Source organism: Mixophyes fleayi, chromosome 12 (assembly GCF_038048845.1).
Source record: "Mixophyes fleayi isolate aMixFle1 chromosome 12, aMixFle1.hap1, whole genome shotgun sequence".
Classification (NCBI taxonomy): Eukaryota; Metazoa; Chordata; class Amphibia; order Anura; family Limnodynastidae; genus Mixophyes; species Mixophyes fleayi.
Genome location: NC_134413.1, coordinates 21,277,911 through 21,301,444, shown reverse-complemented (window position 1 = coordinate 21,301,444; position 23,534 = coordinate 21,277,911). Strand labels below are relative to the sequence as shown.

Sequence of the window (23,534 nt, the reverse complement as noted above, 5' to 3'; positions counted from 1 at the left end):
TTATTAAAAGTATGCTTTTTTATGTATTTTCCCACAGGAAATATACTTGCACTCCTGTGGTAATATCCAGCCATAAACCCTAGATGACTAGTTATATGGTCACAGATGTCTTATCTGCATAACCCATGCAAGCCAGGTGACAAGACTAAGGGCTAGATTTACTAAGCTGCGGGTTTGAAAAAGTGGGGATGTTGCCTATAGCAACCAATCAGATTTTAGCTGTCATTTTGTAGAAAGTACTAAATAAAAAATATTATTATTATTAATAATAATAATAATAATAATAATAAGTCTCTGAAATAACCTCAATATATAACCCATGACTTAATTTCACACTGGGCAGTGACATGATAAAAACAACACATATATTTAGGAATAATCATTTATTTAATATACTCCTGACAATACTCCTGATTATGCCATAATCATGACAATCATCATAAGCACACCAATGCATATTTCAATAAAACAGATGGTAACTTGCAGTCAGAAAAAGCTGAGATTGTAGAACTGTAGACCCTGCCTCACAGCACTTGGGACATGAGTTCAATTCCCAACCATGGCCTTATCTGTGTGGAGTTTGTATGTTCTCCCCATGTTTGTGTGGGTTTCCTCCGGGTGCTCCGGTTTCCTCCCACAATCCAAAAACATACTAGTAGGTTAATTGGCTGCTATTAAATTGACCCTAGTCTCTGTGTGTGTATGTGTGTGTCTGTGTGTGTGTGTTAGTGAATTTAGACTGTAAGCTCTATCAGGACAGGGACTGATGTGAGTGAGTTCTCTGTACAGCACTGCAGAATTAGTGGCACTATATATATAAATAGATGATGATGATGATAAATAGTTGGCTCTTGTATGAAGGAGGGCATTGAACAATATGTAGTCACTCACCTAGAGAGAATGGTGCTTTGGGGAAGGGCACTCTGAAGTGGCCAGCAGCTTTGCGCCCTTGAGAGACACTGTAAAAAGCACTATTTGCACAGTGGAGACAAATCTCAAGGAAACAAAGCAGCTGAATGTTCATATGTAACTGCCTAGAATGGAAAAGGTAGGAAGAGTGTCCAGATATAACGTGAACAAAACACAGACCTGAGACTTATTGCAGCTGCTCAGCTTCCAAACAGCACAGTAGCTATTATGTATTAAACAAAAGGCCTGTTGATGTCATTGCCAACCTGGCAGGCACGCTAAACTATTGGCAGCCTAATAGGCAGAGAACGATTTGTCATAATGTGATTTGTTAACCCAATAAATGTCAAGGGCACAGGGCTGACAAAATCCTTTTAAAAAGATTGGCGAGATGACCAGTAGTAACCTTGGATTTATGTCTGCGCTAAGACTAAACGCATTGAATATATACATGACGTCAGACGTACAGAAGATGTAGTGCAGGATACTGTACTGTCAAGTCTAAGGAGATACGAGCAATGCACTAAACAAGGGCTCTGTAGATGTCATCTCTAAAGAGAAAAGTTGGGGAATTGAGTCAAGTCCACCAGAGCTGGATAGTTCATCAAATAGATACCTCCATTTTTGCAGAGTTGAACTCATCTCAATCAGGATGTTTTACCTTGAAGTAGACCAGATTAACAGGTGATGAATTATAGAAGCTTATTTTTTTTTTACAAGATCCTATATGCAAGCTTTTGAAAGTGAATTCCAGGCAGAATAATATTTTAATGAAGTTTTCCTCCCGATAGCTAGCAACTCAGTCCATCCAAACCGCTTCTCTAGCAGCCTATTTACAGGCAGGCTCAGATCCAAAATGATCTAGATATTGCAGTCTGAAGTTTAGTCCAATAAGAGACACTGATCAGGGTGGCTAGTCCAAGAACAGCGGGCGTCCTGAGAACGTCGGGATGGTACTTTCTATGAAAATATTGTTCTGTCTGGAGTTATCCTTTAATATAATTTAACCCAGCCACCACCAGATAATATATAATGCTTGAAATGGTGTCTATTAATTTAAATCATGTCTTTGCCAGTTGTGTTAATTTGGATTGATTGATCTCTCACTGGCATCACATCTTGCCAAAAAAGAATCAAAGCTTCCTTAAAAGTAACACAAGAACTTTAAAGCGTCAACAGCAGATAGAGCTTCTTTCTTTTTTCTTTTTACATAAATTCAAAGCACAGCAATCTCTCCTAAGTCAGCGGAGTCCTATTTTTCAAAGATAGGAGCTTTGTATATTTTCCACTAATCTTTTTACACACTGTATGTGCGGTTTAGCTGTGAAGAACAGTTCCAGAAAGCATTGCAAGTGTTCTTTTTCCATTCCTGTTGATAATTTAAATGCTGCCTTTTATCAGTGTGCGTTTTTTGAGAGCTATAATAGTTTTAAAGATTGGCCAAAACCGTCTCCAATACAGTTTGTTTTTCCAAAACTAAAAAAAATATATATTAAAGTCCAGCTTTCAATATGATTGACATGCACGTCATGAACTGCCCAAGTGGTATTTTTGAGTACAGAAAACATACACTATACGGCTTGCTTATAAAACAGACAGATATTATTCAGTGTTTTAAAAATAGAATTGGAAAGCGGGCGACCTCTGAGATTGTTTTTCTCTGTGTTTTTTAGAATTGTTTTAGTTCGACACAACAGATTCTAAAACACCCAGGACCTCATTTAAAATTGCACTCCTGAGCCAAAGCATAACTTTCAGTTTGTGAGTCATTTCTCTGCATTATATATTCTATATGACTGCATAATGCAGCAACCACATCATGGCAGACAGAGGAAAAGAGTTTGATAGATAGATAGATAGATAGATAGATAGATAGATAGATAGATAGATAGATAGATATTCCGTAATTGTCATTGATCATTAGACTATTGTGAAAAAATGCAAAAATAATGCATGAATTCAAGATTTATACCTTAATAATCCAATTTTTGGAGCCTAATAAATGTCTAAACCCTTTCAACACCAAAGGTTTGCATTAATGTGCTTACTCAGGAGTCCATGCTGTTTAGCGATATCTCGGTGTCGCCACATATTATAATAAAAAGGTTTCCTCACCCAAGTGCATTATGTTGTATTTTGCAGCATGTGACTTATGAAATATATTTTTCAATGATATGCCTTATATAGGGGTAAACAAAAATCAACAAAATGTACTTTGCTGTTATTCTTTACTTAGCAACGTTCACAAAATTAATTCAACCACAAAATATACCACTATTCCCACCCACCAACAAGAGCATACCTGACATTTCTATCTTTGTTGATAACATGACCTTAAACCCCACCTCTCAAGCTCGCTGCCTAGGTGTGATCTTTGACTCAGAACTATCCTTTGTTTCTCACATCTACTCTATATATCTAAATCATGTTATGTACACCTAAAAAACATTTGCAGAATACGCACATATATTACACAAGACACTGCAAAAACCTTAATTCATGCACTTATCATTTCCCGCATTGACTATTGCAATCCTCTCATTACTGGTCTTCCCCAAAACAGACTCAAACCCCTACAATCTATTTTGCACGTAGCGGCAAGATTGATTTTCCATGCAAATCGTTATTCCTCTGCTGAATCACTCTGTATGTCTCTACACTGGTTGCCTGTTTTCTACCGAATCCAATATAAAATACTTTACTAACCTACAAAGCCATCAACAAAGCTGCACCAACATACATCTCCTCTCTTGTCTCAAAATATCTCCCAACTCATCAACTCTGTTCTGCACAAGATCTGCGTCTCTCATCCACTCTCATTACATCCTCCCATTCCCGGTTACAGGACTTTTATCGGGCTGCACCCACTTTATGGAATTCACTCCCTTGCGCAATAAGACTCTCCTCTATTCTACAAGCGTTGTCTGAAAACCCACCTCTTCAGACAAGCTTATAATATTCCTCAACCACCCTCTTAACCTCACTAGATTACCCTATTACCACCTGTAACACAATTTCCCACACCCTGACCAACATTGTTGGGTGACTGGATCATTTTGCTTACAGATCACTTTTACCTTTGCAGTCTGGCTGGACCGAAATGCAAAATGTAGACGTAACCTCATGTATCAAACTCCCATTGTCCATAGATTGTAAGCTTGCGAGCAGGGCCTTCTCACCTCTTTGTCGGTTTAACCGAGTTGGTTTCTTGCTGTATGTGTCCCCAATTGTAAAGCGCTACGGAATATGTTGGCGCTATATAAATAAATGATGACGATGATGATATCACACATTGTATTCTGCAACTTGTATATTATAGGAATACCAACATATGTACTTTATTAGAGGTTTATTCTACAAATGTGGGTTATAAAATAAAAAAAAGTATATAACTTTGCTGTGTTTTTCTTTCTTCTTCAAATGTTTTTTTATGTCTTGCAGGGGAAATCTGTTTGATATTTTGTTTAACAAAAGTATGTGAGAAACATCCAAACTTAGAACATGTTAAGAAATGATCTAACACTAGGAGGTATATTTACTAAACTGCGGGTTTGATAAAGTGAAGATGTTGCCTATAGCAGCCAATCAGATTCTTGTTGTCATTTTGTAGAATGTACTAAACAAATGATAACTAGAATCCACTTTTTCAAACCCACAGTTTAGTAAATATACCCCTAGGGGTGCTATGGGAGTGATGCTCGGGGTCTTATACATGTTAAATTACATATAACTGATTTCTTTAATTTTTTTAAATAAAAATGTCTGCTAAGTAATTTGAGCGCATGTTCTACCTTGGACCCTTTGTATTCTCCTTCCTATTCCTGGGCGATGTTTGCTGTTGTTCCTCTGTTGGGATAACTAGAGCAGCATAAATTGTCTACAACGCATCCAGTGTACAATGAATACAGTTAAATTCTTGGTCCCCAAGTGTGTCAATTTGTCCTTATTTAGAAAGGACCTAAATTTAGAGTTCCATATTAGCATTATTGTAATCTGATTTTGTAAGTCGTTGGAGAAAGAGAAAAAAGCTGGTCGTCTGGTAATATCTACCAGTCTGGAGAATTTATCCGATATAGCGAAATCAATTAATTGCCAGCCATGAAAATTGAAAGTGTTAATTCCTTTAATGTATCACTGCAATTGCAATGATCATTAGTATATATAAAACAGACAGGCTAAAGCAGTACTCTGTAGTACTATCTTAATAGCGAAAGATGATCAACTGATTCACATCAAGAATGAACCCACAGCAAAAGGCAAGTGAAAAGCACTTCAGAAACGGAATGAAAGATCAAATGTGAATAGTAAACAGTAACTGCTACTCAAAATATACAGCGGAAGAGGTAAGAGAATGTAAAAAGAATTCTCGAAATTTCAGAGAAATCAGAGAAAGCATTTAAATAAACTGTATAATAAAAAATGAACAATTTAAAGCCATATTACATCTTTACTCCTCTGTACTCTTGATGCTTTAATTAATGACACTGACTCTAGGCTAAAATAACAACTTACTTTGGAATTGGTCAAAGGCAAACAAATGAATAAACATAAGCACAGGAAAGAACTCAGAAAAGTAAAAGGGACTGTGACAGCAGAAACAGCACTTAAAAGCTTGTGAGGAAACTAGGGGTTCCTTTTTAAACCATTACTGCTGTACCTAATTTTTCCTCACATTACTATTGATTGTAAAATTATTTACTTTTTAACCCTTAATTTCCCACTTAGTTTATAACTTTTAAAGTCGTCTATTTTCTATCTGTCTTTACTACAGATATGCAACTCATTTACCGGAGGGAAATTTGCCGCAGACTTGGCGAAGCTGTGTGCCCGCCTAAGAAGCGGGGTGATAGATAACCTTGTCCCTACCAAGCTGGTAGAGACGTGAAGATAACAGATTATGGACCACGGAACATCGCAACCATTTTAAGCTGCTGAGCTTTACTACCCAGATGATTGGAACCGGAGAGCTTTTGTAACTATTCTGAGACTGGCTCTGAAAGGTCCTGTGGATTATATTGACGTGGACAGCCAGCATCATTAAGACAGTGACCTATTCATATATCTGGTTTGAGTGGGTGATAGTAGGGTCACAGTGACCAAAAGAGCTGAACATTAGGTAACGGTAAACCTCTGGCAATTTGTTAATAATATTTAATTATATATAAGTCTGATTGTTACTACGTAATAAATTATAATTCTGTTTTTCACCTAACTGGTTGCCCTAGTGATCTGAGAACCCTGTGTCCTCATAAAGCTGAAGAAAGTATGATGAGGATGCAGAGTTTTTTCGCTTTGCAAAAAGAGCAACACAGGAGAATCTCAGTCACAGCAAAGGCTCCATCCAGACAACTAGATCATACTTGCCAACTCTCCCGCATTGTCCGGGAGACTCCCGCATTTTGCGAGAGTCTCCCGGACGAGTGTGGCAATCTCCCTGATAGGAAGGGGGAAAAATTTAGTTTAAACGCCGCGATTCACCCGGAATCGCGGCGTTTAGCCCCGCCCCCACTGTAAAATGACGCGATTTGCATCATTCCGTCACGGGGGCGGGGCCAAAATGACGCGATTTCGCAGCCCCGCCCCCTGCACGCCCACGTCCCAGCCGGCATCTCCCGGAAGAAAAAAAAAAAATGTTGGCAAGTATGAACTAGATACTTAGTTGAATGGGTGTTTTAAATTTATTCAAGAAAGCTGTTCGTCAATATTAATAAGTCAAAAGTTTTTTTCACCAAATTAATTGACACAATTTGCATATGGGATAAGTGGGGATGTGAAAGGAACTGGTCAGCACTTCCTGTGCAGTGACAAAAGCACAGAATTCTTATGAAATATGCACTCTATGCTCCAAGTGTACACCGAAGCTGAAAAGCTGTCAGTAAGGCATAAATCACCACTTACACTGGAAGCACATTCACACGTGGCAAAGATGCAATACATAAACTGCTACACAAAAGCATGACTTATTTAGCTATATCACGATGCACTTATGAAATGCATCTGCCACTGTGAAGCAAAAGCAAGAAGAAAAGAAAATCAGAACAGAGCAAGGCACCCGCTGGAGCTGATCCTTTGTAAAGTGTGCAGGACAATAATAACGGTAATGCCAGCTGGAAAGAAGTATTGTGTGACTTTAAGAAACTACTCCAGATACACAAAAATGAAAGGAGTAGAAAAGTGAGATGTAGGAAAACTAAAACAGCAGCATTATGTAAAATATCTCCCAACTCAACAACTCCGCTCTGCATAAGATCTGTGGCTCTCATCCACTCTCATCACATCCTCCCATTCCCCTTTACAGCGCTTCTTTTGAGCTGCACCCACTCTATGGAATTCCCTCCCTCGCACAATAAGACTTTCTTCTGGTCTACAAACCTTCAAGCATTTTCTGATAACTGACCTCTTCAGGCAAGCTTATAATATTCCTCAACCACCATCTTCATCTCCCTAGATTACCCTATTACCACCAGTTACACAATTCACACAAGACAACAACCCTCTGACAAATATTGCTTTGTAACTGGATCATATAGCATTGTCCCATACATTGTTTGCGAGCAGGTCCCTCTCGCCTCTTTGTTTGTTTTACCCAGTTTGTTTATTACTGTGTTTGTCCCCAATCGTAAAGCGCTACAAATTTGTTGGCGCTATATAAATAAATGTTGATAATAATGATGATGATGATGTAACAATTTTTCTGCAATCAGGCAAATTTTAAGGAACAGGGTATTGAATACCAACACAACAACTTCCAGAACAAAATAGAGTTGCAGAAAGGAAGAAACACACACCAAAAAGTGCTATTGGATGCCAACCTCCCAAATAATCACAGCAGCCTACTTCCATAATCATCTACCATCAGAATCACTAATGGCTACACCTTGTAGAATAGAAAGAACATCAGTGTGTCCAATGTGCACATCCCAAATGGAAATCGCTCCAAATCGAGAGACAAAACAACATAAGGCATTTTGGTAGCGCACAGTGAGAAAAGTAAAGTTTGCAGAATTATAAACCATAGTTTATATGTTGATGAGTCTTCCTCAAAAAGTCTGACACCAGCATCTCCAGACGAGGCAACGCTAGACGTGTGAGGGGCAGAACAATTCAATGAAACTGCAAATCCAAACACTACTCAACAACCATAATTCAAAGAGGAAACTGAACTTCACACGTCACACGAGATCACAGAAAAGATACCATCTTGCAAACTTACATGCAAGGCTTACACACAAGACGTTTTGGAACCTAAATCTTAAGAACAGGTCATCCAGGTGCTAAAGAAGGGAGCTAAGAAAGGGGAATACAGGACAACATTGATTCCTTGCATAAAAATTAAATATTGATATTGACTAAATTACCCCAAGTTTTCACAGCAATATGATGCAAAGTGCAACATAGCAAGACCCAATTACTGGGACGCCATTGTCATCCAGAGTACAGAAATTGAATCGCTACCAAAGCTGCAAAATGTCATAGCCAGCCAGAAATGAGTGGGGAGAAATTAGCAGGATGCCCAACAGAGAGTGGGTTCTAGCGAGACACCCGCTGGGGTCTTAGTAGGATCTCTTTGCAGTGAGAGTGCAAAACACATCAAGACATTAATGCATGGGTGTAGCTCTGTGGGATACCCACTAGGGGAAGAGCTTAGCACACATTCTCCTCCTCTTCCCCCAGAAAGAACAAGTGTGTGAGGTTAGATGTAGTAACAAGGAGATATAAGCATAAGGAGATAAGGAATTGAACATTAGGGTCCTCAGGATCGGAGAAAGGTTCTTTGTCCTGAAATGTATCTATGTTGGATGAAAGTCAGAGTAGGTCAGTTTGGGGAAGGTGGGCAGGGTAGAGGATGTCATGAAGGATTTTTAGGTTTAGGGAAGACCAGGGAGCTGCAAGGAAGATATGTCTCAGATATTCACTGCTTATCACCATACCACCAATCAAGTGCAAAATCGTCATAATATAAAGCCCAACCCTGATCCAAGCAAACCCCCAATTACACCCGCATTTGATTCAAGCCACATACACCTCTTTTACATTGGGATTATTGGGAGGTATACTCTCTGCACTGATAGGTGATATGTCTGTGAGATGTAAGTTACACTAATATGTGGAATCCCAATCATTATAGAAGAACTTCACAAATGATATTTAGAGTACGTTTATGTGGTTACTCTATCTAGGTAACAGTAACAGGAAGAGTCACAGTACATTATATATTTCCTAAATCTGTCAGTTTTCTTGGTATAACGCACTTCCAAAAAATATTTTACTATGCCTATGCTACCAAAAGAAAATTCAATCTGTCGCTAAAATAAAGAGCAAGTGCTGGATGAGTTAAATGGGGTTTAAGCTGACCTGCAGAAATACGCATAGAGCCTGCTATAGGGCAGATGTGTACAACTCTGAATATGGACCGATAAACGCTATTTTTCTGTGCTTTTTTATTTTATTTTATTTTTTTAGAGTAATTTACGCCCAACTATGCAGCAGACCCATAGTGTGGTTAAAACACTTCCAGTCATGAAGGAGTTAATAAGATCATCCAGTTCTGCATTTAAGACAGATTCACATATGAATTACTTTCTCTGCCCCCAGTTCTGACTGGTTAATTTCCTTATTTATAACACCCAGGACAGGGTGGTTTCGGGACCCCTATGTTATTAACAGCACTTCACTGTTGATCATACTGTCTCAGTCTCACCTTATAGAACCGCAAGTTATTTTAAATGTCATTCACCTTAGTATATCAAATCATTATTTTATTTTTCTAGAGTCATTTCACTTGTTCTGAAAGTTACATATCAACCTTTTCCGTGACAATTCCTTACTGTATTATTTTTAGAAGATCTGTTGCTATAACAATCAGGGCAGCTGTTCATTACCATTGGAACCCACGGTGCTCTTTTAGAGCGTAGAGTCTAATTTGAACCAGTGTGTGTACCACGCTTTTCTTTAATTTGACAGATTGCTATCAAGACATACATTGACTCTGTGTGGCATCAGTAAAATGCTACCGTGCTATAGAACGGATGAGGTTGACTTAATTAAACAAATATATATATTGTTTGGTGGGCGGCACAAAATGCTATAATGTTATAATAAAAACAGCTCAAAAGCTTTCAAATAAAATTTCAACATGAACTATATGTAATACGAGCAAGTTTCGCTGACAAACTATTTGCGTTTAATAACTTGCGGTAAGAAAGGATCGCTTGTACGTTTTGCAGCTTTGAGTTGCACTGAACCCGAGAGAAGAATTTATTGACCAAGCATGTTAGCGCTTGTGAATGTCAGTAAAGAATGTTAATTAAATCAGCAATCCCACGTGACATTTTGTTTTTGTGTTTTTTTCTTAAACTATTTTGTACGTGTGTAACATGAAGATGTCATTTTTCTTGGATGTCTTCCCTTTGCAAACATCTTTGTGGGATATTAATATAGCTGCCATTGCAAGGCATTGGCATTACAGCACATAAGCTTGTTCCTGAGGGGAGGGTCACTAAATCTGAGTAATGGTGGCAGGTGAATTAGTGGGTGTGGGGAATTGTGCAGTTTGAAGAAAACAAGTAGTGAAAAAAGAACAAGGTGTGTTCAGAGGGTCAGAGAGATTTATGTAAAAAAAAACACACACAGAATTTATTCCATGGAATTGTAACATTAATTATAAAATATTAATTTTATTTACTTGTTTTCACTTTGAACATTAAACCATGTCTATGCTGCCCCATGATCAGTGTTGCCTTAGGCATGTGTCTAGTTTGCCCATATGGTTCAGACTGTTTTAATTGTTCATTTGTTAACTCAGCAAATCATTCATAAGAGGGCATATTTTATTTTTGAGAATTCAGAATGAAAAAAACAACAATTTACTAAAAGTTATCATATCTGTATATTATTTTGACTGCTTACACATCACATTACGTAAGAAATATACTCTCAGTGAAGCCTATTTCCATTTTCATTTAATTGTTCCCCCAGAATATACAGCACGGTAATGCCTACACTGAGAGAGGTTCACATTGATGCCTCCAGTCATAAAGGAATAAGACTGTAAACCTGTTATACTGCAAGTCAGAAGATATTACTATAGCAATTTAAAATCCTACATAGATTTCTCTAAAACACTGAATTGATCACTGGACCAATAACAAACAAGAAAAAAAATTAACCATTTAATTTACTTAGGAGACAGCGCAGACTCGCTTCTGTGAAACTATAGTGTGTTTAGTCAATTTACTAAAATCAAAACCATGCAAATGAAGTCAAGGACATACAGATTAAAAATCAAGAGCTTATAAAAAGGCTAATTTATTTTATTTACAAAATGTTTTAACACATGTCCAAGAATAGTGCAAAAAAACAATATATTTGTATTTATTCTACTCAATTATAGATGAAGCACCAATTATCCCATTACTTTACTCATTCTATGCCAAACAGGTTTCTGAAGACATCAGACCAGGGGGTAAATGTATCATAGTGCGGGTTGTACAAGTCGCCGGAAATCGGCGAGATGACAGCTTAAATTTAAAGCGGCGCTGCCTTGTAAAGGGAAGTTTCCCTTTACAAGGCAGCGCCGCTTTAAATTTAAGCTGTCATCTCGCCGATTTCCAGCGTCTTGTACAACCCGCACTATGATACATTTACCCCCAGGCTTTGACTCGGCTGAGAAAGGTTAGAGCGGGTTAACGCTAAATATTTTCTTTGGTTGGACCTCTCCTTTAAAACATGGACCTTTTAATGTGTTGCAGCTAGCTTTACATTTGCAATCAATCCAATAGTTGTGTACGGAGCTCTGTGGAACATTGTGAAGTAATGGAGGCTCTCAATCATTTGTAACTAAAATATCTAAACATCTGTGGGACAAATATGCGTTGGCAGGTAACCACATTAGATGTTAGAATGTTAACAAAATTAATGGATTGCAATTAATAGCTTAAAGGATAAAACTCGCTGGAGCACAGGGAGATAGTGAAATATGATCTCTCAAAGTGACAGGAAACTTCATCAAACATACAAGATAAATATTTTCCTTTGTTTTGCTAAGTAGTGTTTTAGATTCATCTGTTGGAAGTACGTGAACAGTATTCTTTAGCCTTTTTCTCAAAATATTATTTTTTTTTTACGAAACTTACTTCCTCAGAGGTTTATTTTTAATAAATATGTCAAATAGGCAATATGCTTATGTGTTTAGGGTATATGAGATTTAAGGGATTCCTGTGGACCCGGTTTTATTTTCAGACAGGTAACATGTAGCAAGTGAACAGAGCCATTTTGGGCAAGACGTTGCCGAACCAACTGAGACTTGCTAATGCCAGACCCCAGGTAAGTAAATTTTTTGGATGGGGTATAACTTCTGTATTTTCAGTTTGGGGTATATTGATCCTTTAAAGTTGATCACTGTACAATATGTGACAGCGAACAGCCAGAAAACACTTAAAGACAGCGGAGTGCTAAGGGCCGAAAAAGGGCAGAGTGTGATTAAAGTCAAGCTGCACCTAGCCAATCACATACCAATATCTTTGTCTTTCCTCCAAGTGTCGTCTAGCTGAGCACTGTTAAAGGCAGTCTTGGAGGTTGCCCAAACCGTACAAAGAATGGGTGTTACCTACTCACATTGGAGAGAGCAATCTTTTGGGGTTTACCAATATTCAGTAGAATACAGCCTAAGAATTAGCACGTTTTCATAATTGATTATGGCTAGCAAAAATTCCTGAAGACATACCCCAGTGAAGTCACTGGATCTCAGGGACATAGTTGCAGCTCACCAAATGACAGTCTGCTTTGCGAGAAGGCGATAGTCGCTCTTTAAATAAATGTCTATTTTTTTCCATGGTCTTTGCTTACAATAATATAATAAAATTATATAACAATAATATTCTGGGTTTTTTTGTAGCCCTCCCTTTAAAGGCGCTCCCATGTAGCTCTCCTTTGTACTTCTCCCCCTTTGAGTTCAATATCTTTTTGTATTGTTTTATTTAAAAGGCCCCATCCAGTTTGCAAAGTGTTTCATTTAAATGTAGAACTAGATATGAGGATCAGCAACAAGCAACTTCTTAAAACTTTCATAGATTTGTATGCCAATATTAGTCCTCAAGCCTTTCCTGGTCTTTTCACATTAGTAGAAGGCAACATGTTATAATTTTCCAATATCTCATTGGTGGCCCTTGACAGCATCACCAACCAATCACTGGCTAGCTAAGTGTCAGGTGCCGTCTCCGCACTGACACTTGGTGTAGGAGACAGACGCCTGCACCTTCTCAGCAACCACATCCTGTTGCCTAGCAGCGGGACGCTATCTCTGCTCACCTGTCGGCAGCCAGCATGTCTGACCGCCAAAATCTCCCTAACCCAATCAGGATGCACCTTAGGGTATATAAAGCAGCCTCTGACACATGTCTAGTGCCAGAGTATTGGTTCACTCCTGCTCCAGCGTTTCCTGAACTTCTGATCCAGTGTGTTATTCGGTTCTGACTTGGCTTCCTGTGACTACTCTCCTGTGTTTCGTTTTGGTACCTCGCTGCCCGGCTGGTTTGACTATTTGGCTTGACCTGACTTCTCTCTGGATCCTCCTTGTGTACAGCTCGGTTGGCTCTGACCTGGATTGCCTGACTACGCCTGTCTACTATTGTCGCTACACAGGTGACTGTTTTGGAGAACCGCGACCTGCGTACCCTCTGCAGCTAAGCCCAAACCCCCTTGGGGTCCCCGGTGAATACCGGGGGTACGTTAGACTCCGCGCCTCCCTGTTCAGTTGTGCCAATACCGGTTAGCGGCCATCTCTGCAATTCCGTGACACTAAGAATATGAAATGTGTAAAAGGATTGCACAAGCATGCTGTAAAATTAGGACCACTAGGAAGGGTATGAAGTGATACATTTACCCAGGAGAACCACATGTGACCCTTTGAGATTTGTTAGTTGTCAACCACAGAACTACACATGATCACATTAGCTGGTATGAAGAGACTGGATTGAATGGATCGAATGAGCCTTGTACACAGTTTGCAGTCACACATTGCTAAATACTCTGGTTCTGCCAAAAATAAAACAACCACATGCTGCATAAAACGACCACTTGTAGCGGCTTTTATTTAGTAATGTGCATGAACATTTGCATTTGTTAGAATGAAAAAGAAATAAATTGAAATGTATAATGCTTGAGTGTTTACCTCATGCACCCGTACCTTTTCTGTATCAATGCCCTTCGACATGGACCACGTTGATACAATGTAATCCATAACCCTCTCGCTAAGGCCTTTAGGGACCTGATAAAGTTTGAGGAAGTCACGCACATTGTTCAGCACCTCATGATAGCGGTTGGTGTTGGCATACATTTGCTGGAAAATGGTGGTTACGTTTCCAAAAATTGTTGCATAAAGTAGAGCTGAAAGAGAAGAGGCCGAGAGAAACAGGTTTCACGCTCTGCTACAAATGAACAGTTGTGACATCGTCATCAATTATCAAATGTCTACATCACTATGAAATAGCATTTCAACATTCTCTAATTCAATATTACATGGTACAATGTCTATTCTGTATTGTTCAAGGCATTTATTCCAGAAATTGTTACTTTTTATTTATTGTTTATTTTAGTTATTTTACCTCCATATCTTCCTTCACATTTTGCAAAGACACTAAATACAATTAAAAGGAAAAAATAGTTTAAAGGTAATTTGCAAAGAAGCAAAAATGTAAACCCACAGTACAAATTGCTAAGCACGGTGGCTCAGTGGTTAGCACCACTGCCTCACAGCACTGGGGTGATGAGTTCGATTCCCATGGCCTTATCTGTGTGGAGTTTGCATGTTCTCCCCGTGTTTGCGCGGGTTTCCTCCAGGTGCTCCGTTTTTTTGCCACTCTAGTAGATTAATTGGCTGCTATTACATTGACCTTAGTCTCTCTCGGTCTGTGTGTATGTTAGGGAATTTAGACTGTAAGCTTCAATGGGGCAGGGACTGATGTGAGAGAGTTCTCTGTACAGCGCTGCAGAATTAGTGACACTATATAAATAGCTGATGGTGATGATATGCCTGTGTTTGCATTATCTTGTGTGTCAAGATGGCAATATCTGTGGACTAAGCAAAAGTTTGGATCTTCTGGTTGGAGAAGCTGAGAGGATCGGGGGATTTGAGAGACATGCAGGCACTTTTATGTCTACTTGCAACAGTGTGATTTTGTTGATTTTAAAATAAGTTTCAAGGGGTAAAGATAGCCCATGAGAGCACGGTTAGCAGAGGGACACACAGCTCCACCACACTCAATCTGTACTTTCAATGGGATGTGTTGCAACCTCCAGATGCACTTTAGATGGGGAAACACATTATTTTTATTAGCAATTCTACCAGTGTAATATAAACATTCAAATATACCCTAGGGACACATGTAATAAAGACAGTCCTGGGGGTATATTTACTAAACTGCTGTTTTGAAAAAGTGGAGATGTTGCCTATAGCAACCAATCAGATTCTAGTTTTTATTTAGTAAATTCTAAAAAAAATGACATCTAGAATCTGACTGGTTGCTATAGGCAACATCTCCATTTTTTCAAACCCGCAGTTTAGTAAATATACTGCCTGGCATCTCCTCACTTTCATGATTCAAACACAGTTACAATACTGGCTTGGCTGACCAGCATTGTAGGAGAAAATTATATTTGACATTATTGAAGATTTAGTAGGATTTTTCTGGGGATGGCTGGAGTTTACCCTAAGCCCGACAGTGTGTAAAGAAAAAAAAGGCAGATGGCCCACAAATCCAGCCCAAGGCAGCCCAAAATGGGCCTGGACCAGGGAAGAGACGACACCCTGCCCCCCCAGCCCAACCAGCCACTGGGATGTACTTTAAAATTAGATTTTACTGTTTCCACACTCAATTTTCACTGTTTGTAAAAGCCCATATGCATTATATGTCTAGCAGCTTAAAAAAAGATCGCCCCTGGTATTATTACTTTTGTAAACATAATGAGAAGGTATTTATAGAAGTTACTTTTGTGTAGCATACATCACTATCCTATAAGGATACATTTCATTCTGTGTACTATATTAAAGTGATTTACGCCTGCAGATTATTTTAATGCATTTGTGCGTAGATATCTGACAATGTTAAGTAAATACATTACGTTTTTTCTTTTCACGGTAAATAACCACATCACAGTTTTTGGAAACACCGGAAAAAACAATCCATCCACGAATTTAATCAGCACATAGTAGGGAACGCCCTTCATGCTCATGACTCCTCCTAGCAGAAACTTTTGCACCTTGCAGATGGTGCAATTTTGCAAATCCATTTTATTTTCCCATAAATCTAGGTACATTTGTAGGCACATTACAACATAAAAGAGATTTTGTGCAGGCAGTTTTGCACTTTTGTGCTAGGTCATGGCTGACAGGGAAGGTCGGGAAAAAGTCACGTTGATAACAAGTAGTCAGAATAAGTATGCAGCTACAGGCACTAGGATACATGTTGCTCATGCCCTAGGCGGTACTGTGCACTGAGCAGTATTTTAAAGCCAGTAAACCCAATGGGCCTGATTCATTACGGAAAGTAAGGCAAAAAAATGAGTACGTTTTTTCCTGGATAGAACCATGTTACAAGGCAAGGGGTGCAAATTACTTTATTATTTTGCACATAAGATACATAGTGGCTGTTTTTTCATGTAACACACAAATACTTGATAACTTTATTTGCACACTGAAATTTAAAGTTGATCTATACCCCAACTATAAATCTGCCATCACATTTTAAATTTGCCTCCCCCTCCAATGCAACATGGTTTTGCCAGGGTGCAAAGTTACTCTTTTTTTTGCTTTACTTTTCTTAAAAAAATCAGGCCTAATGTGTGAATGCACCTCCTGGGCAAATCAATAAGATTACAGAGGAAGTGGTGTAGGCACACACCTAAGAATGGAACCGGAAGTGGGATCCTCCAAAGAGCTAATGCCAATGTAACCGACATGATAGTCACGATCCAGGAAACAGTAATAAGCAACTCTGCCTGGTAATATAAATATCTGTCTGAAGAGCACAAAAGGAAGCCAGAAAGCTAAAACAATATAGTAAGTAAAACTTACAAAAGGACGCAGACGAAAATAATTATATAATGAGTCAGTTCAAATTCAATTAACGTCACATTTAAATGATTACATAACTCTTAAGTACCTAATGATATCTTAACAAAGTAGTTATTAGTTATCAAGAATTGGTTACTGCAAGATGTCTCAGGAACACTGAGTACTGTATAGTACATTGTAGGATTATAAAAGGTTACAAATTATGTCATAGTTCAAACAATATCAGCCTTCAAAATTAAATGACAGAAGACAATGCAATGTCAATTCCTGATACACTGTCGATTTTCATTGATGTTCCAGCGCACTAATGCCCCTTTATAATGACATGACTGCTGGTAACATATATATGACTACAAGATGTATTCTGATGAATTACATGTCTTGATAATGACCAATACACACTCTCTTGATCATTACCTACTGGCAAAATGTCACTTTCCCCAACAAACAGAGTTTCAAGTACGTTATTATTTTCCTTTTATTTAATATAAGTCTTTCTTTCTGTCATCTGAGGCTTACTGGGTGTAATTTGTAATGGCCAACTATTAAGCTTGCCTGATATGTATGCATAAATGTAAGTAATGTATGTCATAAACAGTCTGATTACTGTATAATTAATTGTGTAAATGTGTTTCCTGGCATTAACCTCTATGGACCACTTCATATAAACAACCTTTTTTGCCTGGTCTACTCAATCAAGGTTCTGCTTTCCAGTCTATAGGCTAGATTTACTAAGAATCGAGTTTGGTGGCGGTTTTAAACCACCACAAACCACCAGTGGTTTAGTGATCCGAACCGCCGCATTTACTATAAGGCGGTTTGAGGCTGAGATTTAAGGCAGATGGTGATGTGTGGCAGATTGAAAAAGCTAAACCGCCGGCTGTTTGGTTTGGTTAAAACCGCCATCCAAGAGACAGGACAGTTTTAATACCTGCTTCTGAATGGCTTGATACATGCTGTTTGAGCTAGTTTGCCATTCAGAACATAAGTGAAAGCACAATTGACATTTAAATTATTTGGGTAATCATTATTTATTGAGGGTCAAAATTAATTTAATAACTTATGGGAGAATTTTTTTTTTTCATTATTAAAAGGGGGCATAATTATTTAATTATTATATAAATGTGTCACATGTTTGAACATGTATGTCACAACACCAAAAGGTTGGCATCCATTGTCATATTTATTATCATGGCATAGAGCTGTAACTCATACTAACCAATCAGATTTGAGCTTTCATTAGTCTCCCTACATGAGAACGCTGATTCCTGATTGGTTGCTATGCTACAACACATCATCGCTCATTGAACCACGTAATAAAACTCATCCCATTATGTCACAGCGACAAGGAGAACCCTCTTCTCCAGATCCACAGTTTAGGCACAGTAAAATGCTCCACTTATTAGGTTGATGATCCAATCCGGACGTTGCTAATTACAAAACTGTAATCCACAGCAAAAATTTGACAGCTGACGGCAATAGTACTTTTCGGCACATTTTAAATTTGAAACATGTCCCACAGGTCTAGGAATTTCTGTAGTGTTTTCTGGGCAAGAACTCTCCTGCTAGGTCAAGCTTCCATAAATTATAAAATAGTCTATTTCGGAATCTCACAAGTAGAATCGGAGGCACTTGGAAACATAACTCAACTGAGAACATCGATTTCCCTAAGATAAAGGAGAGTTTAGCATTTCCTTAGACACATATTGGCAACTATAGTAAAAGATACAGTAAATCACATTGAAAGCTATAACTCATATTCTGCTGTTTTACTTAAATATGTGATATGACATTCGGGTAGGATGAGAAGCTGCATGAAAAAATGTGACGAGAGGTGGCTTCTGTAGCAGAGGATATGATGTATGGTCCTGTTCATAAGGTTCAATTTGTGGATAACTTTGGAGATTAATGTGCTCTCCTCTCCCCTCCCAGAATGAAGGATTGCAGACACTATCCACTATTCCTAATTGACCCTTACTGTAGATCTGTACAGAATGCAGAAAATACATGTTCAGCTATCTTCCTTTGCACTCTGGAAAAAAACAATTTATATTCTTCATAAATAAATGCTTTTTTCTGTTCTCCGATTGTTTGCAAGTGTGCAGAATATAAATATATATATAAAAAGAAAACATATTTAGCAAATGCATTTAATGCAAGGAATATACAAATAGAATGTTGGCAAAGTGTATAAATAATAAAAGGGTACTCTTTTAAGAACAAAATTGAGTAAATGTTTCCATAATAATAAAAAACAAGGGAACTATAATTTGTGGGAGATGCGATGGTCAACACTTTGCCAACAAATAAAAATCATTTCTGCAAACTTATTCACGGGCCCTAAATCACTTAATTTCATAGAAATTTGAAACTCATTCAACTAGTAATAAGTGACCCATATCAACCAATCAGCAATTAGCTTTCATCAACCTAGTTCAAGTTAGTCAATCAAGTCAAATTATCAATAAGTTGTTATGGGTTCTGCATATTTGCTCTTTGTTAGCAAATAACCTCCAGTATACTTTATTAACTCTGCCCAGAGTGACATCATTTGTTAGAAAACAAAGCCTGAAAGCAAATAGAAAACCAAAAATGATAAATTCCTACATTATGATTTTTCTTTTTCCCAATAAGATTCTTAGAGACTTGCCTAAATGTTTCACTTATTTTTAGCGTTAGTGTTAAAACAAGGGTTCTTATCTTGGGTGGCCACGATCCTATGCATACTTGCCAACTCTCCCGGAATGTCCGGGAGACTCCCGCATTTTGCGAGAGTCTCCCAGACTCCCGGGCGAGTGTGGCAATATCCCGGATCTGCCCACTTCACTAGGGCAGAATTAGCTTCCAAGCGCCGCGATTTACAGTGAGTCGCGGCATTTGGCCCCACCCCTCGCTGTCAAATGACGTGCTTGTGTCATTACATCACGGGGGGCGGGTCCAAAATGACACACATTTTGGGGCCCCGTCCCCATCACGCCCACCTCTCCCGGGAACCAACTTTGTCAAGTTGGTAAGTATGATCCTATGTCTACAGTTACCTGTTTGATAAGTAAATAAATTGTGCAATTATAAGAAGATGGAAAAGTCCTTATCAGAAAACACCAATTGTTGGCAGTATAGCATAAAGATGCACTTGGCACGCTCTCTGAACGGATCCAGAACCAAAAGCACATGCCAACTACGTACTTGAAGCATTTTGTCCAAAGCTTGGTGAAGAGTTACAACAAGACATGGTGCGGAAGCTCACTCATACATGTTTCATCAATAAATTTATCAAGACCAAATGATCTCACTCAATTTTGGACTTGGAGTGTAGTACACATCCTTTCTTTCAGAGTGATCCTCACTCTGATCATTTAATTCATACTAGTTATTAAGAGTTAAGGTGCTAATATATGTATATAATTGTATATTTATACAACTCTCTAGACACAATACGCTGTGGGGCACGTACAATACATATATAAGATCCCAGCAGAACGCACAGGAAAAAATGATAAATTATTGTCACCTGTTAATAATGTAGGGCCTGATTAATTAAGGAAAGTTAAGCAAAAGTAGGTAAGTAAGGCAAAACCATGTTGCATTGAAGGGGGAGGTAAATTTAAAATGTGATAGCAGATTTATAGTTGGGGTAGGGCATGTTCTAGATCAACTTTGAATTTCAGTGTACAAATAAGCTATCAAGTATTTGTGTGCTACATGAAAAAACAGCCAGTGTTTTCCTTATGTGCAAAATAATAAACTAATTTGCACCCCTTTCAATGTAACATGGTTTTATCCATAAAACTTGAGTAAGAAAATTACTAAACTTTTTGCTTAACTTTCCTTAATGAATCAGGCCCGTAGTCATCAATGAAGAATCATTTAAGAGAAAGTTTATTTTTTTTCCAATGAACATCATGATTTTACCAATTTCTGCTGTACATAAAATGCATTTTTACAGTTGCTCTTTGCAGAATGCAAACACTTGTTCTAGTAAGCATACGCGACCCTCATCACTATCACTTGGCACTTACACCTGACCTGTAGCTGGTGCAGGTAATACAACTGAAAATCATGTACCTTAGAGATGCCCAAAACTTGAATCGGATGCTGCTGCATGCGCTCAATCTTGGCACACCCTTACTGACTTCTTGTATTCACCCATTCCTCTCGACGGGTGTTCTTTACGCAAAATACAGCATTTAAGTTCATTAATGAATCAGGTCTTACGTGTGCAACTAATATAAAATTCTTGAAAGGAAGATTTCTATTGGATAGTGAAAAGGTTTGGTACTTTGGACATACTTGCCAACTCTCCCTAAATGTAAGGAAGACTCCCTGAAATAGGGGTGATCTCCCTCACTCCCTGAAGAGTCTGGCATTCTCCCTGATGCTGAGCCAGAACAAGACGTGGTTGGCTTCGCCATCTGTGGCATGATGACACAGTTCAGAAATTGTGTCCTATGTCCATGTATTGATGCCTATGGAGGTGGCCATTTTCATTGAGACCATGATTTAATCAAAGACTGACAGGTAAGACAACATGACTTCAGTAATGGAGAGAGAAATGTAAAAGACACTTCAGTCTCTAGAGATTCATTAGCTGCTTTTCTTTAACGCATAGTTGCCTACTCTCCCGGAATGTCGGGAGATTCCCGCATTTCTGGGAGGGCTCCCAGGAGAGCAGGACAACCTTCCGGTTCTCGCCCCAATAGATAAGTGGCAGCGGGCGGAGCTTAATGACGCAAATATCGCGTCATCTTAGGTCTCAGGGCCAAATGATGTGATTTGTCAAGCCCCGCTCCCGCACACCCACCTTACCCGGGATCTCCCTGAAGCCAATGAGGAAAAGTTGGCAATTATGACTGGATATATTTAAAACTTTTACAAACTGACAGAATTTTTTATACCAATAATAGTTAACTATGAAAATACTTTGGCACACCAGTTGACCTCCCCTTTTAAAAACTAGGGGGTATTACTTTTGCTATTCCAAGGAAAAAAGAATTCTACATTATTGATTGCCTTTTGTCTTTCTGTAAATTCTATTCATAAACTATTAAGACTACTTTTTTCTTTTGTATACTAAAACTTTGTTTTGCTGTTTGCAGCCATAAAGCACAACTACTAAAGAGAGCGTCAGATCACAGATTCTGTCAGGTCATGCATTCCACTTAGTCATCAAGTCAAAATAGTTTCTGCAACTTAACAGCGGGTTCATGGGTCATGTACAAAGCTTTATGTCCCCATCACAATGTTCTGTCTGTATAAAAAGAAATAAATATATTGTACAACTAATTGAAGTATTGGGAGCTATAACAAAAGAAAGATTTGTTGTAAAATGAACCAAGGAGTAGAATGCTGCCGTTGAATCCTTCTTGGCCTTTCCACAAATCCAGTCCTGCTTGTTGACATCCACAGCACCCCACATTCTGCAATAAATAATGACTTCAATATGACGATATACTAGGACTATATTTTAATGAGACCAGCTGAGCCATTGAGCTCTGTAAATGTAACAGGGACAGAATTGTGTTCTAACAATGCTAACAAGTTATTTTTCTTGAACTTTTCCATAGATTTATGCTGATACAGCCTCGTTACCCCTTACAATTGTTATCCCAGAATAATACTGTTTTTCATGATTTATTTTTAGGGTTAGGCTTACTGTTGAAGCAAGCACATATATCCTGTATGGTTTCTTTCACCCTCACTCCTTCCCTCATTTAAGAAAAATCAGCTTGTTTTAATCTAGATAACAAAAGCCTTAGCCTAGAGACGTACTCTTTTCTCACTTGTCTTTTATAACGCAGATAAGACATAATAAAATGCAGATGGATAGGTGAAATCATCACCGCACAATGACCTATAAACTCACTTTGTATAAGGCACGGCAAGAAGGAGATGCCGGTGATGATGGATGATGAAGACACATCATCCTACAGAATAATGCATCGAAAGTCCTTACAGCAACAGCAATGTAGACACCAACCATCAAAAGATGATGCATTTGACATTGTGTGAAAACTAGATTATGTAAAGAATTTGTACTATGCTATATAGGTTCTGAATACGGCTCTGGTCACATATAAGTTCAAAGAGACTATGAAGCTGAACAGCTGTAAAGAAAAATAATGAGAGGCTCCTGGTCAGAGGACATTTACAGTTTACCCATCACCTACATGCATTAGAGGCAGCAACTTTGTATGTCCAAGTGGCAGGGTTGGCTCGTGTGTGACCTGCTTCAAAGAGCAGCCAGCATCCCTATACCTCTTCCTTTATTCACTGTTGTAGCCAGAATCAGACTACCTACAGTTAATTGGTGATAACACTGCATACATATCTACCTTCCAGGAGAGGGTATGAACAGAAGACATGGATAGGAAAGGTCTATGATGCCCTAAATCACGCCTTCAGGCCCCTGCCCACTTATTGTTCACGAGGTGGGCAAGGCTTGAATACGCATTTTGCATCATTATAAGACGTTCCCACTCATTTTGCCACCCCGATAATCAGGGGAGGGTGGGAAAATATTAGCCGGGGGGCAAGACCCGATTAAGCAGCCTAT

The 23,534-nt window shown here is 38.5% G+C and overlaps 1 protein-coding gene across 2 annotated transcripts in view; it reads right to left on the bottom strand.

Annotated features, from left to right (window-relative positions):
* KCNH5 (potassium voltage-gated channel subfamily H member 5) overlaps positions 1-23,534 on the bottom strand; it is a 272,890-nt gene that overhangs the window by 51,019 nt on the left and 198,337 nt on the right. For both annotated transcript variants that reach the window (XM_075193403.1, XM_075193404.1), the window contains one exon: positions 14,096-14,295. In XM_075193403.1, coding sequence (XP_075049504.1) covers positions 14,096-14,295 — 200 coding nt within the window. The remainder of the gene's footprint in view (positions 1-14,095; positions 14,296-23,534) is intronic.